The sequence below is a fragment of the Anopheles ziemanni genome, chromosome 2 (genome assembly GCF_943734765.1).
Source record: "Anopheles ziemanni chromosome 2, idAnoZiCoDA_A2_x.2, whole genome shotgun sequence".
NCBI lineage: Eukaryota > Metazoa > Arthropoda > Insecta > Diptera > Culicidae > Anopheles > Anopheles ziemanni.
In genome coordinates, this window is record NC_080705.1 from 75176949 (window position 1) to 75201534 (window position 24586).

At 45.0% G+C, this 24586-nt stretch overlaps 2 protein-coding genes across 2 annotated transcripts in view; both read right to left on the minus strand.

Annotated features, from left to right (window-relative positions):
* The window catches only part of LOC131294343 (segmentation protein cap'n'collar), a 41387-nt gene extending 29101 nt beyond the window's left edge, over window positions 1-12286 (minus strand). Inside the window, exons 1-3 of the mRNA XM_058322388.1 lie at window positions 10869-12286; window positions 7304-7486; window positions 7120-7213 (exon numbers count right to left, since the gene is read on the minus strand). Of these exons, the coding sequence (XP_058178371.1) occupies window positions 7120-7213; window positions 7304-7486; window positions 10869-11852 (1261 nt within the window). The 5' untranslated portion in view covers window positions 11853-12286. The remainder of the gene's footprint in view (window positions 1-7119; window positions 7214-7303; window positions 7487-10868) is intronic.
* A 2339-nt stretch (window positions 12287-14625) lies between these two features.
* On the minus strand, window positions 14626-21927 carry LOC131284482 (aminopeptidase N). The gene is made up of 11 exons (XM_058313345.1): window positions 21807-21927; window positions 19451-19549; window positions 19297-19335; window positions 19003-19191; window positions 18808-18890; window positions 18505-18686; window positions 18250-18430; window positions 16744-18181; window positions 16525-16667; window positions 15695-16459; window positions 14626-15620 (listed from the first exon to the last, which is right to left on the minus strand). The coding sequence occupies exons 1-11, from the start codon at window positions 21925-21927 to the stop codon at window positions 15474-15476; spliced, it is 3387 nt and encodes a 1128-aa protein (XP_058169328.1). The 3' UTR covers window positions 14626-15473.
* Window positions 21928-24586: the final 2659 nt, after the last annotated feature.

The following is a 24586-nucleotide window of genomic DNA, read 5'->3' on the forward strand; positions in this document are numbered from 1 at the left end:
AGACGTCGGTACGCATGCACTCGGAACTGCCACCTTATTCTAGGCCACCGAGTTGCAAGTGCATCACACGAAATGGGATTAAGTTTATAGAGGTTGCTAATTGTGTTTAATTGCATCGATCTATCCACGTATGTTTGATTTTTGCTACCGAAATGAAAGCAACAAGATGGCTTTAGGAAAAAGGTATAATTGACTTTTAAAAGATCGAACAGATGATTTGAATTTTCATCAACGATGTAGTATGGTTGTTTGAAGCATTAATACTGTTATTTGGACTATTTGTTTAATCAATCACATTGTATTTCTAAATTGATAGCGTGTGTTTCATCTATCGTGTTTTATCCTTTAAACATTGACGAACATTAAAAATATTTTTATCTGCTTCGAGTTGTTAAAATCTATATCTGTAGTTCTTATTGTAAATAGTTAAGATTGTTCATAAACTTTAAAAACCATTGCACCACCGCAAACATATTGGATTAATCCATTGGTCGATACTATATAAAAATAGCACATATAGAATAATACTTTGCTATTTACTCATCTGTGGAGCCGAAAACACACAATTCGTTCGCATATGTGTTTGTCACAAAAGGAGGGGTCCCTCAACGCATCGGTATCCGCACAAGAACCGCCTTTATAGCCTTTCGGCGTGTGTGGTGAAACCAAGTCCCGTCCTACGGTGCCGTCATGCGCAATAAAGGGACAGCTTTCCTTTTTCCCTTTCCTCTTCTTGAGTATGCGATCCTTCCTCCGCTATTGCGTCGCCATTTTTCTTCCGTTCGCCAATTTTCATTGCCATTCCTGTCCTGGATGTAATTGACTTTTACTCGTTATTCTACAACATTATATTGGACAGTTGTGGCATCTGTATTGAAATTGATGCGTTTTTAAATCATATTAGCACAAGGCTGTATAGAAAGCACGTTCAAGTTATGCAAGCAAGATGCTAACGAAATATGAAATATGTCGAAAACCATTTGTCTCATGTTTCTACTTTAGTGTTTAACCTTTATGATGCCACCTTAATATTTATGCTATAGCTTATCAAATGCATCTAATTTAATATTGTTTAGGATATGCATATCATCCTGATGGTTTCAAAACGAAAATATTTCTGGTAAATTTTATTTTTATCCTTTAATCCTTCCCTATTGTATCTTGTCATTTGTTAATAGTGCTCTTAATTGTACATATACTCTGCATGATTAGCAGTAATCGCATTTCAGTTTCTTTTGAATTGTTTGCATTATCGAAATACAAAAAATGCTGCAAATGTCGGGTTTACTTACAGAACATAGTAGCATTCGTGTTCGCCCGCATTTATGGTTGATTCAATTAAAAATTTCGTTCCCATCAATCAACGATAAATTGATCTCAATTGCCTATAACATGGCGTCAAAGAAAAAGTGTCCAATAAAGTGCGAGATGTTAAGCTAATCGTTGCATCTAACCTTTGTTTGTGATACATTTTATGGTGTTGTTCGAAAAACAAGAAGTTCCAAATGGTTCCCTTCCACGAACCAACGATAAACGAATAAAACTTCTTTTGCGGGATTATTTTGCACTTGAATAATTCATCTACTTCGTCATTTGAAAAGTAGAGCAGGATGTTTTTCCCAGTTCCCCCCTGAGAGTTTTTCACAAAGCAGTATCAATGGACCTTCGGAAGTGACTCTCGGAAGGATCTCGAATTATTTATGTATTCCTTTTATTTCTTTCTTGAAGCCTAATCTGAGACCCAAAGACAATTTACAAGAATGGGCATCTGCTTCCTAGTCTTCCGAAAGCACATTTTTACAGATAACGTTTTTTTTCATCAGGAGCTACAAGCAGTCCGTAACACACATCTACTTGCCATGGAAGAGAAAATCATGTCGCTTGGGTAAAAGCACTGGAAAAGCCGGAAAAGGAGCAAAGGGAAAACCAGGGCCATTTGCTACCGTTCGCAAAGGCAAAACCACCAACCGCACGTCACAACAGCAAACATTGACGCGTTCTGTGTTCATTTATATTAACTACACACCCTCTCCCTTCTCCACCCCGCAGCAATGCCTCGCTTTACTTGGGATGTGGGAAGAGCCATTGCTCGGTGCTTTGAAAAATGGATATCCCGGTTGCGATTCGATTGCGTTCGACACAAACACACTCACACACAAAACGGACGAAATCCTTAACGAAACTCAGCGCGACCAGCGAACCAACGATGGCGGTTGGTGTACGATCCGCGATTCTCCATTTTTCACCCTCCCTGCGTCCTGCTCCCTACGACTCACGTTTGGCGTCGTCCTTTTCCTGATTGATGATACCGCGAAACAAAGCCAAGCTTCGCCCACTTCTCCCACCTGCCATCCGCCCCTGCCGCCCGTGGCCAACCGTCGTCGTTTTGGTTTTTTCTTGATTTTTATTTTCCTTCGCTTGCTCCATTTCCGCCTCCGTCCGCGATTACCGCGGTGCCCAGATAATACCCAGAGATGATACATTTAATAATACTCGCATGCTATTTTCTTTTCCCTCTCTGCCGCCCATTTGCTCGCCTTTTCTCCGTCGTTTTTTTCTCCCCTGGGCCGTACTTTGCGCACGTACACCAAACATACAGCCACGCGTGTTCGTAGCCTCACGGCCGGGGCTACATTGATAAGTTAGTAGAAGCATATACATTGTAAATCGATGTGTAAAACGTTTTGGTTTTGTTGCATGAAACAACACCAGTAAAAATCAACACATTTATACTACTGTGTCCAAAAAGTAAGGTGACATTGGATGTTAAATTTTGCGCGCCAAAAATAGCCCCTTGTTTTTATTTTTCGTATGTCACTATGCATGATTTTGACAGCTGTGCCAAGTTTCAAGTCAAAATATCAACCCGGCTAAGAGCAGCAATCAGTTCTAGTTCGGTAGTGCATCAGAGCGGATGTTAGCAGTGCATAAGTTTCCTGAAAGGGTTAGCGGAAAAGTAAGGTTACGGCACGACCGCGTGGTGACGCCGAGCTGGAGCTCAGGTCAGACAAATCCTAGCTGCCGCACATCTCGTGCCGTTTGAGACAATCAAGCGGACCACGAGTTCTTGTGTCCTGACAACGGAAGGAATTATCCCTCCCGTGGCCGGACATATGGCTATTATAGCCGGTCCTAAAGGACGAGCCCCTTCATAGGAGTTCGGACAGAGTTGGTACGCCTCTGATTACGTGTAAGGGAACAAATTGTTCGACTTAGCGTAGGAGGATATACCCCGACTCGCATATCGAAAGAAGAAGAAGAAGAGCAGCAATTTTTTTAATTTGGTGCTACCTGTGTAATCCTCGTTGGGTAAAGATGTCTAGCACGAGCAACTTTGTTGAGCAGCGCTCGTGTATGAAATTCTGTTTGAGAAACGACATTACCGCTGCAGAGACGTTGAGAATGTTGGTAAAAGCATTCGGTGACAAAACAATGTCAAAAAAACAAGTGTACAAGTGGTACAGTGCATTTAAGGCTTTCTCAAACAGAATTTGATACACGAGCGCTGCTCAACAAAGTTGCTCGTGCTAGACATCTTTACCCAACGAGGATTACACAGGTAGCACCAAATTAAAAAAATTGCTGCTCTTAGCCGGGTTGATATTTTGACTTGAAACGTGGCACAGCTGTCAAAAACATGCATAGTGACATACGAAAAATAAAAACAAGGGGCTATTTTTGGCGCGCAAAATTCAACATCCAATGTCACCTTACTTTTTGGACACAGTAGTACAACTCTATCGTGTGCAATTTTCACAGCACTACTTTCTTTTAATGTTACAGAACATATGTTTTGAAAGTTTCTGAATAAAAATAATAATATTATTGTATCATCAACCACTCACTGTTGGCAGTTCAACTCAAATGGTATAAAAAATCGAATATGTATGTTAATTTCATATTTCATTCAAAATCTGGAAATGAAGGAGCATAAATGAATATTTTGATACGCTTCCGTAAACCATAATTGCTTCATTAACAGATAGAAGATTTTCCAAACATAATTCGCAGCATTGAAAAGATAAAACCACGACGAAGTATGTAGAAACTTACAAATTCCATTGGCTATGCTTGCTAGGTTTATACCTGAAGAAGTTGTGGCCAACAAAACCAAGATCACATATGATACACATGGTTTCAGAAGCCAACATTCAAAACAAAATTCGAGTGAATATTTATGGATGAATGGCTTCAACTTTAGATATCTTATACGAAAATAAACACGAACCAAAACAAGGAGATGAAATCCATGTGCATAGTTTTGACCTTCAATTTTTGTTAATTTTAAATTGTTAAAAATTTAAAAAACTAAATAAAATCTTTTCGAAAGCAAATACGAATCAATAAAAGGAAATGAAAGCTACACAACTGCTTTTGTTTTCTTAGTTTTTAAAGTTCTGTATGAAATTTGTATCCTTAGTGGACAGGATAATGTCCATGAACGTCATACCTGACGGTTTCTTGTACACTTTATGGAGTATACGTGAACTGTCACTAATCAAAAGTACAAATCCTATCTTGCCGTATCCTTATTTTTCTTTTGCGAACAGTTTGATAGTCCAAACCACCCACAACTTATCCATCCATATGGCTCATGCATACATGCGTAGCTACAATGCATTCGAGGGTAACAAAAAAAAAGTGAGCCAGCCCCGGCCAACCACGCACCACATGGTAGGCGACGGTTTGGATCGTCGTCGTCGTCGTTTCCGTAGTGGTCGTGGTGGGCAACGAAGCGAATACGGCCGGCGGCTCGCAACCCTGCCCCAGTCCAGGCGAACCCGTCAGTTGCCCGACGCGGACACTAGGGAGCAAGGGATGAAAAATGAACCTGAAGTGAACTTGCAGTTTCCACCGGAGGGAAAAAAATAATGGAAAGCCGATTTATGTATCTCTTTCACCGCGTGGCTGCTCCATATATACTCCGAAACGCCGGACCATAGGCCAGAAGGACTGTGCAGCGCTATTACGCCGTACACACACGCGCATACACACACACATACCAGAGCCTGTGTGCGTGGCGTGCGTGTGTGTAGCGGCGAAACGCGCGACACCCTGCCGTGGCCGCTTAATATGGCTGCCGCTTTTGACAGGCGGGCGACGATGGGTGTACACAATTCAGCGGCAATCAACGATCCCTTTATTCGAGAACCCGTGTACCTCTCCCGTCCCCTTCCGACCCGCTTCGCGACCCCATGCCTCATCCGAAATACATACACACACAAGACGTAATGAGCAGGAGCGCGGTGCGGCATCAAATAATGCCAAGCTATACACTATGCTGTCCCCCACAATGGCGCAAATGGGGAGAAAGAAAATATTATGCCGCTGTGGCGGCGGCGGCAGCGTTGGTTTCGCGCTGGGAATTGGAAAACCGCTGGGTACCAAAGCCCGAGAACGAAGGTATCGTGAGGCCCGGAGTGGAATACATGACCAGTTGGGCAAACTTTTCTGCTTGCCTATATTTTACGAACGGCTCAAAACATTGTCGGTATCGCATATCAATAGGCTCAAATAAGCGCAAATATGGGTTTCGTTATTCGCGGAATGCAAGCTTGACTGAACAACTACTGCAAATTACGATAAAGAAAAATTATAGGTTATATCTTATTGAAGAACAAAAACTCGCAGAATCCTGTAATGCAGTGACCACAAAACATATAAAAGTTTATATTCATTCTTCGTGGAAAGTAATTATGTAGCAAATGTTATCCGAATGGAGTTCTTCGTTATTTTACCATGGACTTTCAATATTGTATCTAATTTTAATATTCTTTACAGCAACCAACCGGTGTTTTCTACATGTTTGCTCCTCAAAAAGTACAAAACATCGTAACAAAGTACAGAACCACTGCCAGCTGTCTTTTTGCTTATCATGTAGAAGGTTTTCCTTTTGTGTTTCTTTGCTGTTGTTTGATATAGCAAGAAGTGAAATTGAAGCAAAAACTATCGGTTCTCTTGTGATCATCTTTCTTAACATTATTTTATGTTCAATACTCGTCTCGTATGTTTTAAAAAAATCACACCAAAAGATGAAAGAAAAACGAAACCATATCTTGTTTTGGAATGGTTTGCACGATTTTACAAAAAGTGGCTATTGGCCAGTTGAAATTATGATTCGAAAGGTAAAATCATCGACTCACAACACAACAGGATTCACAAATTTGATAATAAAAAAAATTATTTGAAGCTCAGTGACTCTATCGGTTGTGATGACCGATGGCCACCGATGGCACGCTCTGGGGCGACATGAGTTTGAAACCAACCCAAATGAAAAGTGCTGACAATTCAAGTACGCGACGGGAATTACGCGGGTTCAAAAAATTAAGAAATCTTTCCTATTTCTAATTGCACATGATTGTATATACTGATAAGGCTCTACTAGGCAAACTTGTCAATCGTTTCACTACTTCCAAACGATTCCGTTAGATTTGGCCCATGTAACTGAGCGCCGTGATTTCTGACATAATATAGAGATTTTTATGTTCTATAGAACGTTTTTGTTACAGTTCCATCCTATTCACGATGGAAGGTCGTACCGAAAAAGTGTTATCAAAAATAAGTCGGTTAAATATTGAAGCAGATAGTCGTAGTGCAACACTAATCAAATAAAAAATCCTCAAACGAATGATATTTCTTTACTGAGACTAACTGTTGACCACTAAAGTGTACATACCAAACATGACACCCCGCCGACCAACCACTTGCATACCACCCCAACGTGTCACGTTCCGTTGTTTGTTCGGTGGGAAAGGTGAGTGGGTTTCTAAATATTTAATCCAACGCCTCGTCGATACCCTGCTGATCCTTGGCCCCAACTGGCCGCTTACAGCCGCGGCGAACAGGTTGGAAAGAAGGGAGGATACATTTCACTGCCGGCCGTTGGCAAACATGATTCAATTCTTCTTCTTGTGCTTCAACACAAAAGACGATTGACAAACATAGGGACCCCCTTTCGATTGTGATGAGAGACATCAATCTGGGTACGAATAACTTGATAATGAACTTAATCAAGGCGATTATGGTAGACGTAAGGAAACAACCGTGCGAGTACTCCCTGGGTACCTATACTTCCTATACTATAGTACGAATATATCCCCCCCTTCCCATCACACTTACCTGTTTCCGTATCGATGGTATAGGACAGACCGGCCCATGGATCAGGTAGATTACTGTCATCCTCCGCGGATTCGGTTTGCTTTTCGTCCGTGTTCTGCAGTCATGAAAGAGAACAACAACAACAACACACCATGAAACACCAATCGAAGCGAACCGCAATGCAGGATCTCAGATACGATTATACCTTATCATTTTTGATCTCGAGCAGAACTTTCAGCTTCTCCAGGTCGTCCTCGCTGTCGCACTTGATACTGGCGTCGGAAGTCGATGTTCCGGTGGCATCGGGGGCACCGCCGAGGGCCGCATTGTTGAGCGTAAAGCCAAGATCCACGTCCTGCTTCCAGAGCACCTCGATCAGATCCATTTCCTAGAACAATCGCACAACAAATTTTAACGACAGCAAAATGGTTCAATTAAACTGGCTGTACCGTAGAGCTTTGGCTATCGTGAAACCGTTTAAAACATGGTGATTGTTAGGCGGCAAGATGTAGGTGGTAGAATGTTAAAAGACAATAACTCGTGATGCGTGGCAATAACCTGCTTAATGTGTTTCATCTCGTTAGTTGTACCACCATGCACACTTATCGGCGTTAGCTTTCTCGTTGGGAGGAAAATTTTTACACAAATTGAAACCAAATAAAAGAAACAATGCGTGCACTCGAACGTGTGTAATAACACGCTCACACACGGCACTACTGACGACCGTCGGCCGCGCTACGTACGGAACGGTAAATTCTTTGACTTCGAACGCTAAGTTTACCTTCGGATCCCCTTTTGGAAGCGACGGTGCTGATAACGACATTATCAGCGAGCGCGCGCTATTCAACGCCCTGGCGCACAACGGTAAGATAACGGCCAAATTTAGATAAAGCGACTCCAAAGACGTCGTCGTATTCTTTCGCGGCGCGCATGAAACAATAATGATACAAATGGTGCGCCTCTAGGGCCCGGAAAAACAAGACCCCATGGCATACGGTGATCCCATGATGATCCCGTGGCGAAGGGAAAAACGGTACATTCGTGCAGTCACATTGCCAATTTCGGTTAGATTAGGAACATATCGCTACGACTGCGCTACGCAACTTCCTCCAGCATATGATAACAAGCACGGTACGCTTGATAACGCCCGGAGGAACGACCGTTCAACGTTGGAATCTACACATCATCAGCGATAAATTATTTAACAAACTTCTTCCTGGTGTATGGGGAATTCAATATAGGTTCGAGAAAATTCTTTTCGTTTGTTTTTTACTAATATGCGACGAATGCAAATTTTCTAAAAATGCAAACAACTCCAACGAGCCAAACAAAGCTAGAGTAGCAAAACAAAATAGTAGAAAAAGGGTTTGATTGTTACTGTTAGTTTTTGCAAGGGTTTTCAGACAAAATTAGTTTAAAAGATCGGATGAACAAGAAACATAGAGGCATTTCAATTTCAAAATAGGACCTTATCTTTCGAGCTGATAACAAGGGAAGATTAAGGTTTATTGTGCCACGATATGAATTGAATCGAAAATTGTATCGTTTTAAAAACAAACGCTACTGTACATCTTGTTTACGGATGTCCAAAAGTAAAACAAAAAACAATAACACGTAAACAGTGATAGTTTCTGAATCTAGATAAGATTTAAATAATTAATTAGTAGAACAATTAAGTAGTACAGTCTGTTCTCGAGTTACGCGGTTCTCGACTTACGCGGATTCGGAGATACGCGGTTTTCAAAATTTGACAGTAGATTGGGTTTATTACATCGATTTAAATTCCTGAGATGTACAACCACACGAAAAAATGTGTAAATTACACATTTGCATAACTTACGCTTTTAATTTCGTTTGTTGCAATTTATGTAGTTTGAATACGCTTGCATTGCATTCATATTAATGGACAAAGAAAATTTTTGAATATTCTATGATACATGTACACAATAGCTCGATCTCTTAACTCCTAATATAAACTATGTGTCAAGCAATATTCGAGATACGCGGAAATTCGAGATACGCGGATTTCTGTGGAACGCAAAAACCGCGTAACTCGGGAACAGACTGTATGTTCAAATCAAATGCCTAGCAGCATAAAAACAGAAATTGATCTTAGACTGCGCCGGGTGTTGTTCCGCCAAGGATTGATGAAACGGGTAATCTACCGGTACCGGTTCATTCTATCACACACCGCGGCGAATAGACATTAATTTCCTCAAAAATTAGAAACACAAAGTTATTGGCGCTAAATCGACCTTTCATTTGAAGGATCACATGTGCAAATCGATTGAAAGAATCAAAAGTTATTAACAAGTTAACAAATCTTCTGTGAAATGGTTTACCGATTCGTTCCTCAACAACCGGTTCAATATTCGAGCTTTTTAGTACATTTAGAACAAACAGAAAAGCTTTCTTACAGCGCCATCTATCTCTTTCAACTGCTCATAAAAAAAAAGCATTTTTTTAAAAAGACAGTTTAGAAAAATTGTAACTTAGCTACATTTTACCAAATAAAATAGAGATCACATAGATTAGGCATAAGAAGTCGAAGACTGAAAGCCTCTCTAAGCTATACAATATTATGTGAATCAATTTGCAATAGGTGTGCAGTTATTTTAGTTGAAGTAAGAATGCAATTTAAATGGGTGAATCTAAATGAAATGAAACGTGGTGATTTCCAAATTTGCAATAATTTGTGTAGTATTCAGTATTCGTTTACCAATAGTTCGGTAGTTAAATGATCCTAGATTAATCAATATCCGTGAGTAGTTGTCCGGACAAGTTGCCAATATCCGTGAGTAGTTGTCCGGATTTAAGTGTTGTGCACCAGGTAGGAAAAGTTCAATGAACTTTACGAGAACACATGAAATAAATTAATCATCGAGCACAGGCCGGAAACCATATGCAATTTAACCGGCGCAAACTTCTTTTATGATAGCAGACATGTCTTGCTTTTTTGGTGCAAGCTGACGTGTCAACTCACATTCCAGATTTAGTCAACAACATCTGGTGTACCTTCACGAAACAAAATGTGGGACATGAACCGATGTTTCCTGTCTGTTTATCGTAACGTTTCCACTCTCTAGCGGCAAATTAACGCCAGAAATTTGTTTACATACTCTACTGCATGTACCTGTGATGCACATAGCCACATGTGTGTATATGTATGGACCAGTGAAACGCATTTCAAAGTGGAGATGTTGTGTTTTTTTTTGCATTAACCCCCATAAAAAAATAAGGTGCATTTACATTCTCCGTTGGCCACATTCTCATCGTTATTTTCGTATCGCTCGTGAGGCCGCACGTCTTTTTCGGTGTATATTCGAAATACTCGAAACAAAGAAACACCGCTCTCAATACCAATAACATACAACGTACCCCCACCGAAAAGGGTGACGGGAGAAAGAATATGCCGTGAAAATATTGCACTCGCTACGGCATTCTCCTTGGCCGGCCGGCGCGCCACCAAAGGTCAGCGAATCTTATTCGGAACGAACGTCTTTGTGTTTTCATCGGATGTGTTGATCGTGAAGATCCGTCGACCTCCGGCTTTACTGACGCGGGAGAATATAGGACGCGTCATGTAATAATTTATACGCAAAAAGCGCACCCACGCGCCATTTTGGCCTCTGTTACTACACAGAGCACGGATGCATCATCACTTTCTTTGTGTGCCACTTTAGTTGTGCGTTTCGCCTTGGGCAGAGATAGGTGCCTATTATTTTTTAATTTGAAGGTTCATTTGGCGGTTTGTCCTGTTTAGAAATTACCTCCTGTGTAAGATCCTGCACCGAGCCGCCATTCATATCCGCCGGCTCTTGCTCTTCCGGGACAACTTCCTCTTTAACACGCACTTCATCACTGTCCACATCGGTGCTCACTAGGTGCTTCTGCTGGGTGCTTGTCCGCTTCGCAATCTCCCTCCGTACATCGTCCTTGTTATCCTCCTCCTCATCGTCGTCGTCGTCTTCGTCGACGTGCGTTTTATTCGCCCCAGAGACGGCCGGAATATTCGACTCGCGATGTTTGACTGCCGTTGGTGTTACCGTGGAACTGGTAGTGGCCGTTGCTTCCTCGACACCCCTAGTCTTTTGGCTAGCATCACTGCTGGCCGTAGCCATCAACGATCGAGCTCTCGCGAGGGTACTTTCGAAATCGGGCGCAATAGCGCCACTGGGATCATACTTGGCCGTAGGGTTCTCCAGCAGGATCGCATCGTAGTCGTTCAGATCGGCCATATTCTGCTCCAGCACCGAGGCCGAATCCTCGAACAAACCGGTACGCAGAAAAATGTCCTCCGCCTCGACATCGAAGTTCGTTAGCATGGTCACGGTCGCATTGTGCACGGCCGGAACGACTACGCTCCCTCCACCGACCACCCCGCCGCCCGAGGGCACCGGTGACGGTGGCCTTTCTTCGGCCATCGTAGTCGCCGTCGAGGCGCTGTCATTCGAGTCGAGCACATTCAGCAGGTACGTCTGCACACCACGATAGTTTTGCTCGATGTACGGCTGCTCAAAGCGGGACAGATCCTCGATAATCGGTGGCAGAAACTTACGATTGACGTACGACTGGTTCGAGTAGTCGGGTGGGGCCGCCAGCAGTTCCAGCTGCCAGCCACCGGCATCGCCAACGCCGGCCAACCGGCCGCCCCATTGCAGATCGAGATAGTTTTCCGGATCGATCCGTAGCAGGCTGAGCGTGATGGCGAGGGTTAGCAAGTGCTCGGTAAAAAGCTTCTTGGTCGAGAGCATAATTACTTTTGCCGGCCGAGCGGTGGTGTAGTTGAGACGACCAGCTCCTCGGCTACCACATACATCGAATAAAACGATTTGTTTCTTCACCTGGCCCCTATTCCATTAGCGTGTACAGCTTCTTGGTTGCTAGGGCCTCTTTTTCGTTTCGCTAGTTTTTGCGCAATTTGTATGTCAACAACCTGCCGACGAGTTTGCCACGCAAAAGCACAGACCGAGATTCGGCTGTGTGGCATACACCACGCACCACTTGCCGCCTCTTCCTGCTTCCGACGTCTTCGTAGTAATAAGGCAAAAGGTTCGTCGCTTTACATCAGCCACCGAACCGGTTAATGAATTCGCTAAAATTGCGACTGGCAGTTCAGTGCGTTGTACGCAACAGACGAACACACCGATGAAGATCCGTGTATGATTCACCAGGTTGTTACACACGCGTACACACCGTCTCCGCACTTCTTCCGCTCTCTTTATCGATGACTCTGATTATGCACCTTGCACCATTTCTCGCTGCACTCACGCACTTAACAAAGGTAAAATGCAATCGGAACCGACAGCACGGATGCACCAACGCTTAGGTGGAGCACAGAGTGTCCCTCAGAAGGCCGACTCTACATTGACCACGGACACGGATTTATGCAGATCGTAGCAACCAAGGGAAGTGAAATTATACACATCAGTGAAACTTTCGTTGCTAGCGCACGACGCACCGTACTACTACGCTCGACTGTTCTGTTTTGCTTGCGTGAGTAATGCACCGCACAGGACCGTGCACGTAACTGAGATCACGTACGGCAAGAGATTTCCGTCTGGCTGTTTGGTCTGCAGCAGTTTATTTAGGAATGGCAGGTCAGAAACCTTTTTTTATTTGGAAACAAAGATTAAAAGAAAACAGAGATCACAAATGTCTCTCTTGCGATACAAGGGAGCCGTATGGTGAAATCGTAATTATCATACTACCATCTCACATACTCCGGCCGAACCGCATACATTTCCACTACCTTGGGCCGTTTACAGCGCCGCGTCAAAAACTCCCGCCTGTCGTACGGGTTGCCCTGAGAGGGCAGTTTTGCTAGCACAAAAAGCCAGCTTCATACGATGTAACGCAACCGTTGGATCGTTCGAGAACAACATGTTCACGTCAATCTTAGCAATGTCAATATTCTTGGAACCTCGCTTTCCCCACGCAACGACACAGTGTCGGGTGGTACGATCTAGAGTTCTGAAGCGATGGGTCTAAATGTATGACATTTTGCGTCAAAATAAGCCGCCGACCAGGAGAGGAACATCTTTCTCGTTCTCTCGCTCATTCGTTCGTTCCGGATCAACACATCCGATGTAACTTTGTTTTTTTTGTGTGTTTAGGGCAGTGTTTTTGCGTCATGATACGGCAGTATTGTCGAATTGAAATAGAAAACTTGCGGATGTGAGGAGCAGAGCGGATGCGTGGAGATGTTCATGTATGATGGAGGGGCCTGAATATTTGATTCTTTCAATTGGAGTGCTTCGGGAGATGATAGTGGAATGTGATATCTCCCAACACCGGGTAGCCAATTATGAGTCGAACACAAAGTTTACGGACAATGCAAATGTTATGCCGAAAAGGCGAGCTGTCGCTGTTACGTACTTGATTTGGGCATGATGTGGATGATTAGTGAGATGCTTCCTTGATCCAGGTTTAGGTGGAAAGAATGAATTTTATCGAATTATTCGTGGCGTCATCTATCCATTTATTTCCTCTATGTCTAACTTACATCTAGGACATGATACGATACAGTTAAATGCAGAGCGTGGTAGCGGTTTTAGTATGTTTATATAATGATCACAAATGCCTCGAGATGATATGAGCTTCAACGGGTATGAAAACGATCAGTGCAGGGCGGAAAGTTTACCTGATGGAGGAAAGGTGTCTTCTGTATTCGATGCGTTGACGCTTCCGGAACATAGTCATTTTCTGGAGCAAGCGATTGCATCCGCGGTAAGTCAAAATCCGCCATTAGAAGGGTTCCTAGAAGTAAAGTAACACATTGTAGCTACGGTAAACATTAAATCTGCTCCTCGATCCCGCCATCCGCCGATGCGCATTATCTCTCACACCGCTGTCACAGGCATCGTCTCCCGTAACCACTACCCCACCGCGCCCTGTACGCAAGCAATCTATAGCACCGTCGTAGCGATGAAGAAAGGAACCTGTTGATCGTCGGCCTGCTTCGCTATGTCACAAATGGTCTTGCCATGAACACCGGGATGTACAATTACATCCCCCATACGAATACTTACGCCGCTATGCTAGAACGTATGTTTTCCAAAACAATAGAACGAAAATATGCCTGCATACGAATAATCACGCACTATTGATGTAAGGATTTAGATTTTCGTTCGCTCTTCGGGGCACACGGTCACGAAATTAATCATCCGTTCGCTGTGTGGAACGTGATAGTCTGATGACGTTAGTTTGGAATTAGACACAACAAACAATCGCAGGTCGCTGTTTAAACCGGTCGGTCGGTTTCTTCACCAAGTGTGCCGTGGATGTTTTGTGTCATTTTACGTTTGATTTGAAAATCGGCAAATGTCGTTGCAAAATAATTGTCCAATGTTTGATTTTGATTTCATTACGAATTCAATTCAAAGAGATCCGGTTTCAGTTTCACACCATTTTATTTATTTTTTTTTCGTTACCCATGGTATGCGCGGCTCCTTCAATGTATCGCTTTTATGGAAAGAAAATACATGAGTCTGAGAGATATATGTGCTAACCCAATACTGACCACTGATTATTCATATTGAACCTAAATCACTGCTGCTAAACGGTGGAATTCTGGTGGAGTAACACCAAACACCAAACATAGGATTGCTCATTTTGTTTCATGCCGATCAGATCATCATCGTTCTGTGCTTCACCTCTTCACCTAATCCATGCACTTCGCTTGTTGGGGAGTATTTCCGAGTCCAAAACTGGGTTGTTTGCACCTAGCAGTATATATTCAGCACAAAAACAGCCTAGAAACAGCTAAACGCACAATTAAAACAACACACCAGGGGGTTAGCTGTTGCCATCGTGCTGCCCCTCATTTTCGCTATCATTTCATGTTGCAGGTTTTTTTTGTGTTTGGTTTTGGTATGATTTACGCGTCCTTTCGCTATGTGTTCCTTATGTTACTGGCGAGATATACGATATAAATTGTCGATCACACAAACTATTCTTTGCATTCTTTGGTAACTTATATGTTATAGAATATATATTTACACCTATATACCTAAACGTAGACAGTGGAAGATTGAAGAACACTTCGCCACCTGCACGCGCCGTCCTCTTGGTATCTATAAAAGGAGTCTTGAGATTGTACTACGATAAATGCATCCTTGCGTTTCTGGTTTCTTGTCATCGACATTGTCCTTCGTTTTCCACGCTCTGTTTTCTCTCATTTACTCATTCGCCCTGCTCTTCTTTTTTCCTTTTTTTTTCCTAATCCTTTGTCATACGCGTCCCCCCCTTTTAGCATCCAACACTAAAATAAGTAGTTTAATTAAAGGAAAAAAAGTTTCGCAGTATAGATGAAAAATCTTGGACTAGAAGGAGAACAAAACCTACAAGCTATCCGCTATTGCTCGTTTCTGAAATCAAAAGTGATATTTGTTCTCGATCCAGCTGTATATGGATGCTTGCGAACGACTGACCCATTCGACGTTGGCTGCCACCGTGCTGAGCGTCATGTTGAGAAGTTTCAGCCCAGGTCCATCTCCAAATCTGTCTACCAGTGATTTTAGCTGTCGAATAAATGAAAATAGTTAAAGAACCCATCTATTTCGTAGTCTATGAAAATAAATCCCCTCCAACTTACCTCATCGTAGTCAAACTTAGTCGAACCGTACTGCGTGATGGCGGATATAACGCGCGCGAAATGAACCGTACCGCGACCAAGCTTGGACTGGAAATCGAACCATTTCGCCTGAAGAAACCGGCAAGCCATCGCTCCGCCGGTCGGCGTACCAGCGATTGCCTCCAGCACCTGCACGATCTCAAACACCGGCAATGTGATGACGTGCGACAGCAGCCGGTTCTGCAGCCATGCATCCTTGGTGACGCCGAGCGCCCGCAACAATTCCATGCGTTCCTCCAGCACGGAACTTTTCTCGCGACGCACGGATATGTACCGATCCCAGCAGAACTGCCAGTATTGAAACTCGCCGGACAGGACCGAACCGATGTAGGCTACGGCGCGCAAATTCGGCGGTATCGGTACGGCGTGCGCGGTAAAGTTGCTCACCAGCGCTTTGGCGAACTTGATCGTGTCCGCTTCTTCCCAGAGGGCCGCACTGAGCATCAACACCGGCCGCAGTAGCTTCGCTTCGTCCTCACCGGAGTCCTCCCAACCCAGCACTTGGATCGATTTGGCCAAATTCTGCCGCACGTACTCAGCCAGCACGAGGTAACACTCGGAGTACTTCAGTATCTTGCGCCACTTTTCCAAGTGGCTTGTGCCGAGCACGATCGGGCCCCACTCTTTTTCCTTCGGGAAGTACGAGATCAGCTCCATCGCCGCGTGACATGGTATGAGATTGGCGTGACAGAGTGTGAAAATGTCCGACACGAGCCCAACGCGATCCTGTCGAAAGATCAGATCAAAAATTATTTAAAGCATATGCAAACGATGCACTAACTCATGCGTACCTGTGTACTAAAGACTGCATTATTAATTTGCATTTGCTCGACCAGCTTGGCCCAATTCGCTTCATCGTACAGCACGCGATAATATCCCGTCTGCCTATGGTTTAGCTTGATCCATTGTGCGGTATGATTTAACGTGATGGTAACTACGAAGGAAGAAAGTAATATATGGGTTTTGCCATAAGAACCTCTGATTTTCAACTCCTTCAAGTAATCTCATACCTTCAGTTGCGTTTAACCATATTGTTAAACTCTGCTGCTCGCGCTCCCTTTCCTCGCTGGTGGTGGTTCCGTTCGCGTTCAGCACGTCCGTAATGTAATGGATAGGAAAGATCCACCTGGATCCCGCTTTTCCCGCAGCTTCACCTGCCGGGGCGACCGTCGTCGTCGTTGACGTCGCAGAGCCTCGGTCCGTCGACTCCGGCCCGTTTCGTTCAATATCCTCCATCGGTTCGTCGTAGATCGCTAGGTACTCGGCCGGCCGGAAGTCCGCCTGCCGCACAATCAGGCTGGTCCCGTTCATCGTTACGTTCAGCAGCGGAAAGGCGGCCGTGTTGGTCCACTGGTTCATCATTTCACGCACGTACTTACTATTGTTGACCTGCTTCGCGCAGATAGCCCACAGGTCCGCCGGTTCGGCCGTTTGGAATTGGTATGTTTTCAAAAATTTCCCTAAACACTGTCGAAAGTTGCGCTCGCCGATGGCCGACTGCAGCATCGACAGCAAGGCGGCCGATTTGTCCACGTAGAACGGATCGTTATCACCGGTTTCGCTAGCGCCAGCGTTGATGCTCTCCCAACCCTGCAGCGCATCGATGTCCAGCGCTTTGGTGAGCGTGTCGATGAGGAAAAGCTCTTTCATCGGCCACAGCGGTTGAATGGTGGCGAGCAAGAAACGGCTCAGATACCGTATCAATCCCTCCCAGAGCCACTTGTGTTTCCAGGTCTTGGGAGAGATCAGCCCGCCAAAGTATTGCTTTACGATACCCTCGGATATCTTCACGACCGACATGTGGTACTCCTTGGAGGAGATGGCGGTTGGTTCGTTCAGAAACGAAGTCCGACACACGATCAGCCCGAGCGAGCTGGACAGGTCATCTAGCAACGCCGGGAGGGCAACGAAGTCCAGTTTTGATAGCGGATACGCGACCGAGAGCCACTGCTGCAAGTACTCCAGTATGTCTCGGGATGTGTGCAGAATGAAGGTACCCTTGGCGATGTGCGTTTCTGGGGCGTAGAACGAGTACGCTGGGGCGGTTTTTACCACCAGTGCTTCACCATTCCAAAGCAGTTCCTGTTCCGGGGGCATCGATCCATTCGCCTTTGCCATTCCGGTGTCTAGAGCGTTGGCCGTGCCGTTCGTCTCGCTAGGTGTTGGATCCTTCGAGGGCAGGTTGTTGGTGAGTTTGAACAAATTTTTCGACAGCAATACCGCCGTCAGGTTGCGGAATGGTTTCTTCTCCGTTTTGGCAACCTTCGACGATGGTGCAGGCTTGCCGTTGGTTGCTGGAACTGAACCCGCTTTTCCACCCGCTTGGTTGCTCACATTCACCCGTTGATACTTGGACGACGGATCAAGCAGCTCCCGCTTGAAGTCACTGATGACCCACGAAACCGAGTCCGGTGGAAGTGGTGGTGTTTCGGCAAAATCGTCTCTCAGCTGTGAAACAAATGGAAAATGTCCAATAAGCAACGGTCATACCGTGACGTAAAATGAACATCACTTACCAAACCGGTTCCCATGTAAAACCCAACATCATCGGTATCCTGCACGATCGAATTTGACAGTCCTATGTGGAACCGGTCACGGAAAAGGGAAATTTTGAAAGCCGCTCTCAAGTGAGGCTCGTCGAAGCAGGGAAACGCTTTTCGGGTGCTACCCGGCTTAAGTACCGTCGCCGCCAGCGTTCTGCAAATTAAGCAAAATTAACAAACAAAGGTTATGTTCGTAAAACTAACATGCAGATGGTTGCTCCTACGTACTTCTTCAAATCGAAATCTCCCTCGAACTGGTCCAGTATCATCTTGGAGTGCCATCGTATGCTCAGCGTGTAGTTTGCCTTTTTCCGCAGCTTTTCGCGCGTTTCGATGTACAACTGCTGGCGTGGGGTATATTCGAGTATTCGGAGGATCTTCAACGCGAATCCTTTCGGTCCAACCAACGCCTATGGTTGTGGCATGAAAGAAATATAAAGTGGCTTAGTTAAAAATGAAACACTACCCAACACAGTGTGGTAAAGCACAACGTCGCAAAAAGGAACTCCATTATTGAGACTGTAGTCTTACCTTTTCGGTTATGTTGAGATCCTGTGCGTGCAAAACCACAAAGTTGGTTTCCTTTTCCACGTACAATTCTATCGATACTTGCCCTGCGGGATGCAAACGGGAAAACAGAGTGTTAAAATATGAAAGGGAAACTGTTCATCCTCTGGTCCCATAAGGAATTAAAATCAAAACCCTTTCACTGGAATTGCTTTCTACCTTTTACATCCAGTGTCGTCAGGTTGGGATGTATCGTCAGAATGTACCGGTTCGGTTTCACGTTCAGCGGCAACGTCGGCAGCAACCACGGGAATGGTTGCCCATTGGTGGCGATCGGTAAAAACGGTTCCGAGCTGTTGTATCCATCGGGCACGTAACCGGGGGGTATTTTGCCAGCACACGGACAAACTATGCCAATGGCGACGATTGATAGATGGGGATATCGAAATGGGAGAAATTGAGTATCGTCGCCTACTTTGCTAGAATCGCGGAAAGTTTATACACAATACATACCTGTCTGTGGACCTGCGTACGCTATCACCAGGGCCGTTGCTGATTGAGGACGAAAACGGAAGTATTGGGTTTATTCCAATGTAAATAATGCAATAATAATGATTCAGTTAAAGTCGATAAGATTTTTTTCCGTTACAGGCCATGATTGACTTACCAAGCAAAGTTCCCAGCACGATCGCCGTCACGAATAGGGCTCGTTTTTGCGAGCAAACGGCCACTCCATCGCGCACCGGGCGAGAAGAACTGTCGCCACCTGTAGGGAAGTGAGCAGGGAACAACAAGTTCGATTTCTAGTAGCGCAGTGAAACCTCTTTAGAGTTAACAAATATATCCAACAGATTCACTAAACGTATGCCTATAAGCGTTCGTTAAGCATAAAAAGTATACAAGTCTTTGGTATAATTTAAAAAAAAGAATACGACAATGAAATTGTGAACGAACGCATGGTTGTGTCCGGGACATACCGGAAACGGTCACAAGCGTGTTTCGAACGATAAAGCGAGGAAAACAGGGCACGGGGGAAGCTTATAATGTTGCGCAGCGCTAGGCTAGGGACAACACATGTCTAGTATGTACCTGTGAGGAATGCATCGTCGTCAGAGTCGGGCTCCGTCATGCCGATGCGCTCTCTTCGCCACGGTTTACTGTTTGGGCCACCACTGCCGACGACCGATACTTTGACGGGTCCCCCTTTTCTTTGCTCGCCAGCCAATACGGCGGCTGCCAATACGGGACGGTCGGGTGCGAGGGGGGTGTTGGATGCAGATGGATGGAAGGTTTAAATTAGGCACATACACGCACACACATACACACACACGCAACGGTAGGGTTTTATGGTTTTCTTAGGTTTGGTTTGTTGGCAAACGTTCTCCGTTCGCTAAATCGTCCTCTCGGAAGGGTTTCGGTAATGTGCAGGGGGGGAAGGATTGAAGAAGAAGGTTCACGAACGAACGAAAGCAAAAGCAGCGGGTTTGAAGGGTCAGCTAGGTCGGATGCACGTTCATATCTATCTAATCTCCTGTTTCGTTATCAAGCAAATGGTAACAAGTGTAATTGGAGTTGTTTTTCACAGCAAAATTTGGTGTATCTTTATCTCTTGCTATTTTGCCAGATTTCTGGAGCACCCTTACAGTTACAGAGCTTGCTATGATTGGAGTTTTTAATTGCTTATGTTCAATCACAAAGAATATTTCACAGGTCTACACCGAACAACATCCAACAACGTTGCGAAGTACAGTCTTGTCACATTTTTGCCTACAAAAGGATGCTAAAAGGCCAGCATGTCGGTTCGTTGCGACCTGAAGTTGGAGAAACAATGACGGCGTGTAGCGCTGGACGCTTGCCATGCACAGGCAGACATGCTTCCGTTACGACTTCCGGTGGACTGCAACTATTATTACTACCGACTGCCACAGTAGACGCGGCCTCCTGCAGCCTGCTGCACTAACATAGTACGTTACGAAATGCGAATATAGCCCCGCGAAATCGAATATCCTTTTTCCGGGGGATGCCTACTGGTCGGCCATTGCGTTTTCGTGAGCAAACACGCGTGTCAGCGGGTAAATGCCGAGTCCCTTTAAATCACACACACACACACTAACATACACATACACGCACGGAACTCCTGGCTTTTCGGCAGGAGCCTTTCTGATTGACCGTGGCAAAATCTGTGCCTTTAAAGTACTATTCCACCGGAATTCTCGATTAACCACGTTCGGCAAACAGTATCAACCAACAACGCGCTTCGAGCGGTCTCCGAATATATCCTTTGGAGGGCGAATGAAAAAAGTAGAACGGACGGAAGTGTGTTCCTGAAGCGTAGCGCTTTTCGGCTATTTGCAGAGGACGACGGCTACTCTGATGATAGCGAATCTGTCAATATTTTTCTGCCACATTTCTCCATCTACACATCCACGGCACATGCGCACGGATGCGGGGGTCCCTTTGCATATCTACATCGTACATTGGTGGTGTAGAGCAGAGGCTGCTGCTGCTACTGCTGGCTCTATTGTGTATCCTATGCTGTGAGTGTGAGCATGTATGTGAAACGGTGTTCATACGTGTGAGGGTGCGAGTGTGTTAGGGGCCCCTAGTGTGCGTTATTCCGCGTGCACGTAAGTAACAATAACTAGCGCTAGGCGGAGGTTTCACCAAAGCAACCGGAGCACATCCTTTCGTTGCGTTGGATTCCCAAAGCATCCTTGATTGCGTTGTCAGGTGCGCAACAAGGATGCAGGGTGCGGAGGGGAAGACCGTGCCGGCGACTAAAACTAAATGCAATCAGGAGAAGCTAATGGAAAGGAAATTGCACAAAATTGTTGCCACCCGGAAGTTGCCTCGAGCGCTCAATTAGACAGGCTCGTAGTTTAAAAATAAAAGAATGCTTAGGTGGGCAAATAAATGAACCTACAGTCAGCTGCACACTCGGGAAACGCAGGAAATAATAGAAGGAGCTGGGACGGATGGGTGGTGGGCTGATTTGGGCGAAGATTGACTGACAGGCTGCTTACCGAATTTGTTTATGCCGTTCCGCTTTTTGCTGTCGGTCTCGGAAAGCTTATCCATTCCGCCCAGCGGCTCCAGCTCGACGCTCTCGGCCATGGCCACTTTGTAATCGTTCCTTCGCTTCATTATTTGTTCGGTATTTTCGTTTGGTTCCGGCTTTTAGTTAGTTTCTGTCCCTTGTTTTGGTCGTCAGGTGTCGAAGGGGACAGGACACCAGTCGGGGGGGCAGTACGACGATGCACGGGGTGTACGGTGTACGGTTCCGGGTGTTTCGGAAGGGGTTTGTTTGGGGAAATCCTACTACCCTACTACCACACGCGACGTGTTTTCAACAGTGTACACAACAAGTCCTGCTCAAGGACAAACGCGAGAAAAGCTCGGTCGCGGTGCACAGAGAGATGTGGTGTTGGCTCCCCACTTGTTGATAAACGTCGACGACCGTGTGACGCCGTGGCAAATGTTTGGAGCTTGGGTCTAGGGAGGCCCTAGCGTTTCGCGTCCGAAAAATATGGGAGCTTCTTTCTGGGCGCAAGAATAACTATTCTGGACTAATGCACTACACTATGATATGCTTTCGGTTTCGGGGATTAGATATTGCGCCATAAAAGATGTCTGCTCCACGGTTCCATTAAACGGTAGTAATACTGGTTGTGGGAGGGCACTGGTCAAAGTTGGTACTAAACGACCCTCGGTTTGAGTGAGTCGCAAAATGTGAATATCCTCTCGCGGTAAAACTTTTTCAAAACAGCCAAAAGTTGAGTTTCCGATATGGTGTAAGCAGTAAAAAGTACTGTGTAGAAGAGTGAGGATTGTATGTAGGTTTTGGTATGTTCGCGCCTCTAGCCTCTAGCCAAACATCCTGGAACCAGAAGGGCCAGGGCTCCGACGTCCACGGTATCACACACCAGTCTTGGTATAACCAAATAGATTCTACGTTCTACCGGAGTCCTGGAGAACGCTGCGACGACTGTGTTAGTGCGTGCGAAACAACTTTCTCTACACCAAAGGCACCACCATGCTTGCTTGTGTAAAACAATGCTGGCTTCGATGTGTAAAACCAAGCTAAACCTGGGTACTCCACGTGAACTTTCTTTTCGACTGATATTATTTTCCGGTCGACTGTTTGTTTTATTAAGGGCGACAGAACTCGTTGGACCGTTTTGTGTATGGGGTTTTTTTTGTGTTTTTCTTCCCGGCCCTACTTCCGGCGGACACCCATGGTTTTGGAGTGTGCTCTAGCCAGCGTCCGAATCACTACAAACTCTCGTTGACACTTCGTTCGCTCTGATATTGATTTATCAATAAAATGCGAAAGGCGTCGAAGAGCATGGACCGTGCATAGAATTGGCAAAAGCGGCGTCTTGTTCCGGCGCATGCGCATGTGAAGCGCAATTCATACGCGTTTTCATTAAGTTGCTCTAAAAAGATAAAACATTTATCGCAGAGTGAGCATGCAAACATTGCATTCCGTTCGAAAATGTAAAAGATTTTTATTACTAAAATAAGACATTTAAGGACCCAGCGAAGTAGAATCATACCACGTGTGGCTATGCAAGCCCCAAGGCCTCGGAAAAACGGGCCATTTGAAGTTGCCATAATCGAGAGCATTTTGACAGATTGTAGATTGATGAAAACTCCGAAAAGGGAAAATCCTTCGGAAAAGCGGCTAGAGCGAATAAACCATTCTAATCATCGTGCGGTAAAGCAAGAGCGATGTAGATCCTAGGATTTAGGGAAGGCTGAGTGATGGTACAATTCCCTTTTCATAGGGGAAGGTGGTCCGCTTTGCGTGAATTCCGTACATCGACTGTAGGCTGCGTAGAATTGTCAAATGAGTATTTTGTTTAGCATCCAGCAGAGCCATTTCTGAGGCGGACCTGTTAATTCGTACGCTGTAAATAAGGGTGAAAACTGTCCAAGCTCCTGCTCGATTGCGTTCTCGAACGTTAAGTTTTGGTGCATGGAAAACATCGATTGCCCACGCGGGAGTTAACTCGCGGAAAAGGTTAACTCGAACGTCGCATGTGTGCGTGTGTATGTGCGACAGCTTTTCCGATGTTTTCGCGGGACATCAAAGCATACCTCCTACACGCTTTTTCCGATACACACTAACCCCCCTTACACACATACACATTAACACACGCCCATACATATTATACACGCGAGGGTGATAAACGCCAAACTCGAAAACTAATAGGTGACGACCACAGGCAGCTCACGGTTGTGCTGTACTGCTTTGTATCGAGGAATAAAGTTGTTGGCAAATGTAACTGATCAATCTAAACACCGTTCGTCCTCATATAAACATCGAATTTTTGCTGATTTACGCATTGTTTCACTGTGAAAAAAAAGTATTGTGATGGTTGTCGTTGTACAAATGTTGTTGTTAGTGAGAGCACAGTAACGAAAAGCAAAGGAATAAACACACGGAACACGCGAATGTTGCCAGTTGACGCGAAAGCGATTTCTTGTTAGAGTTATTATATATATACACACACGCATAAATATACACCATATATACACATTATATATATGAACATATATATGAGGACATAGATATACACACACCCAAACGCGCGCACAACCCCCGCACTAGGAAACGCATCAAATTCGGTGTCCAAATCGAAGTAGTTCCCCCCGCGACACGCATTTCGTTTCGTTAAATGTGTTTTGACGAAAGTTAGAAGCAACAGAAAGTAGCAAATTGCCATCGAGCACTACCAGCGCAATCCCCGCCCTTAGTACGCCAACGAACGAACGCAGCAAATCAACAACCACCGTCAAG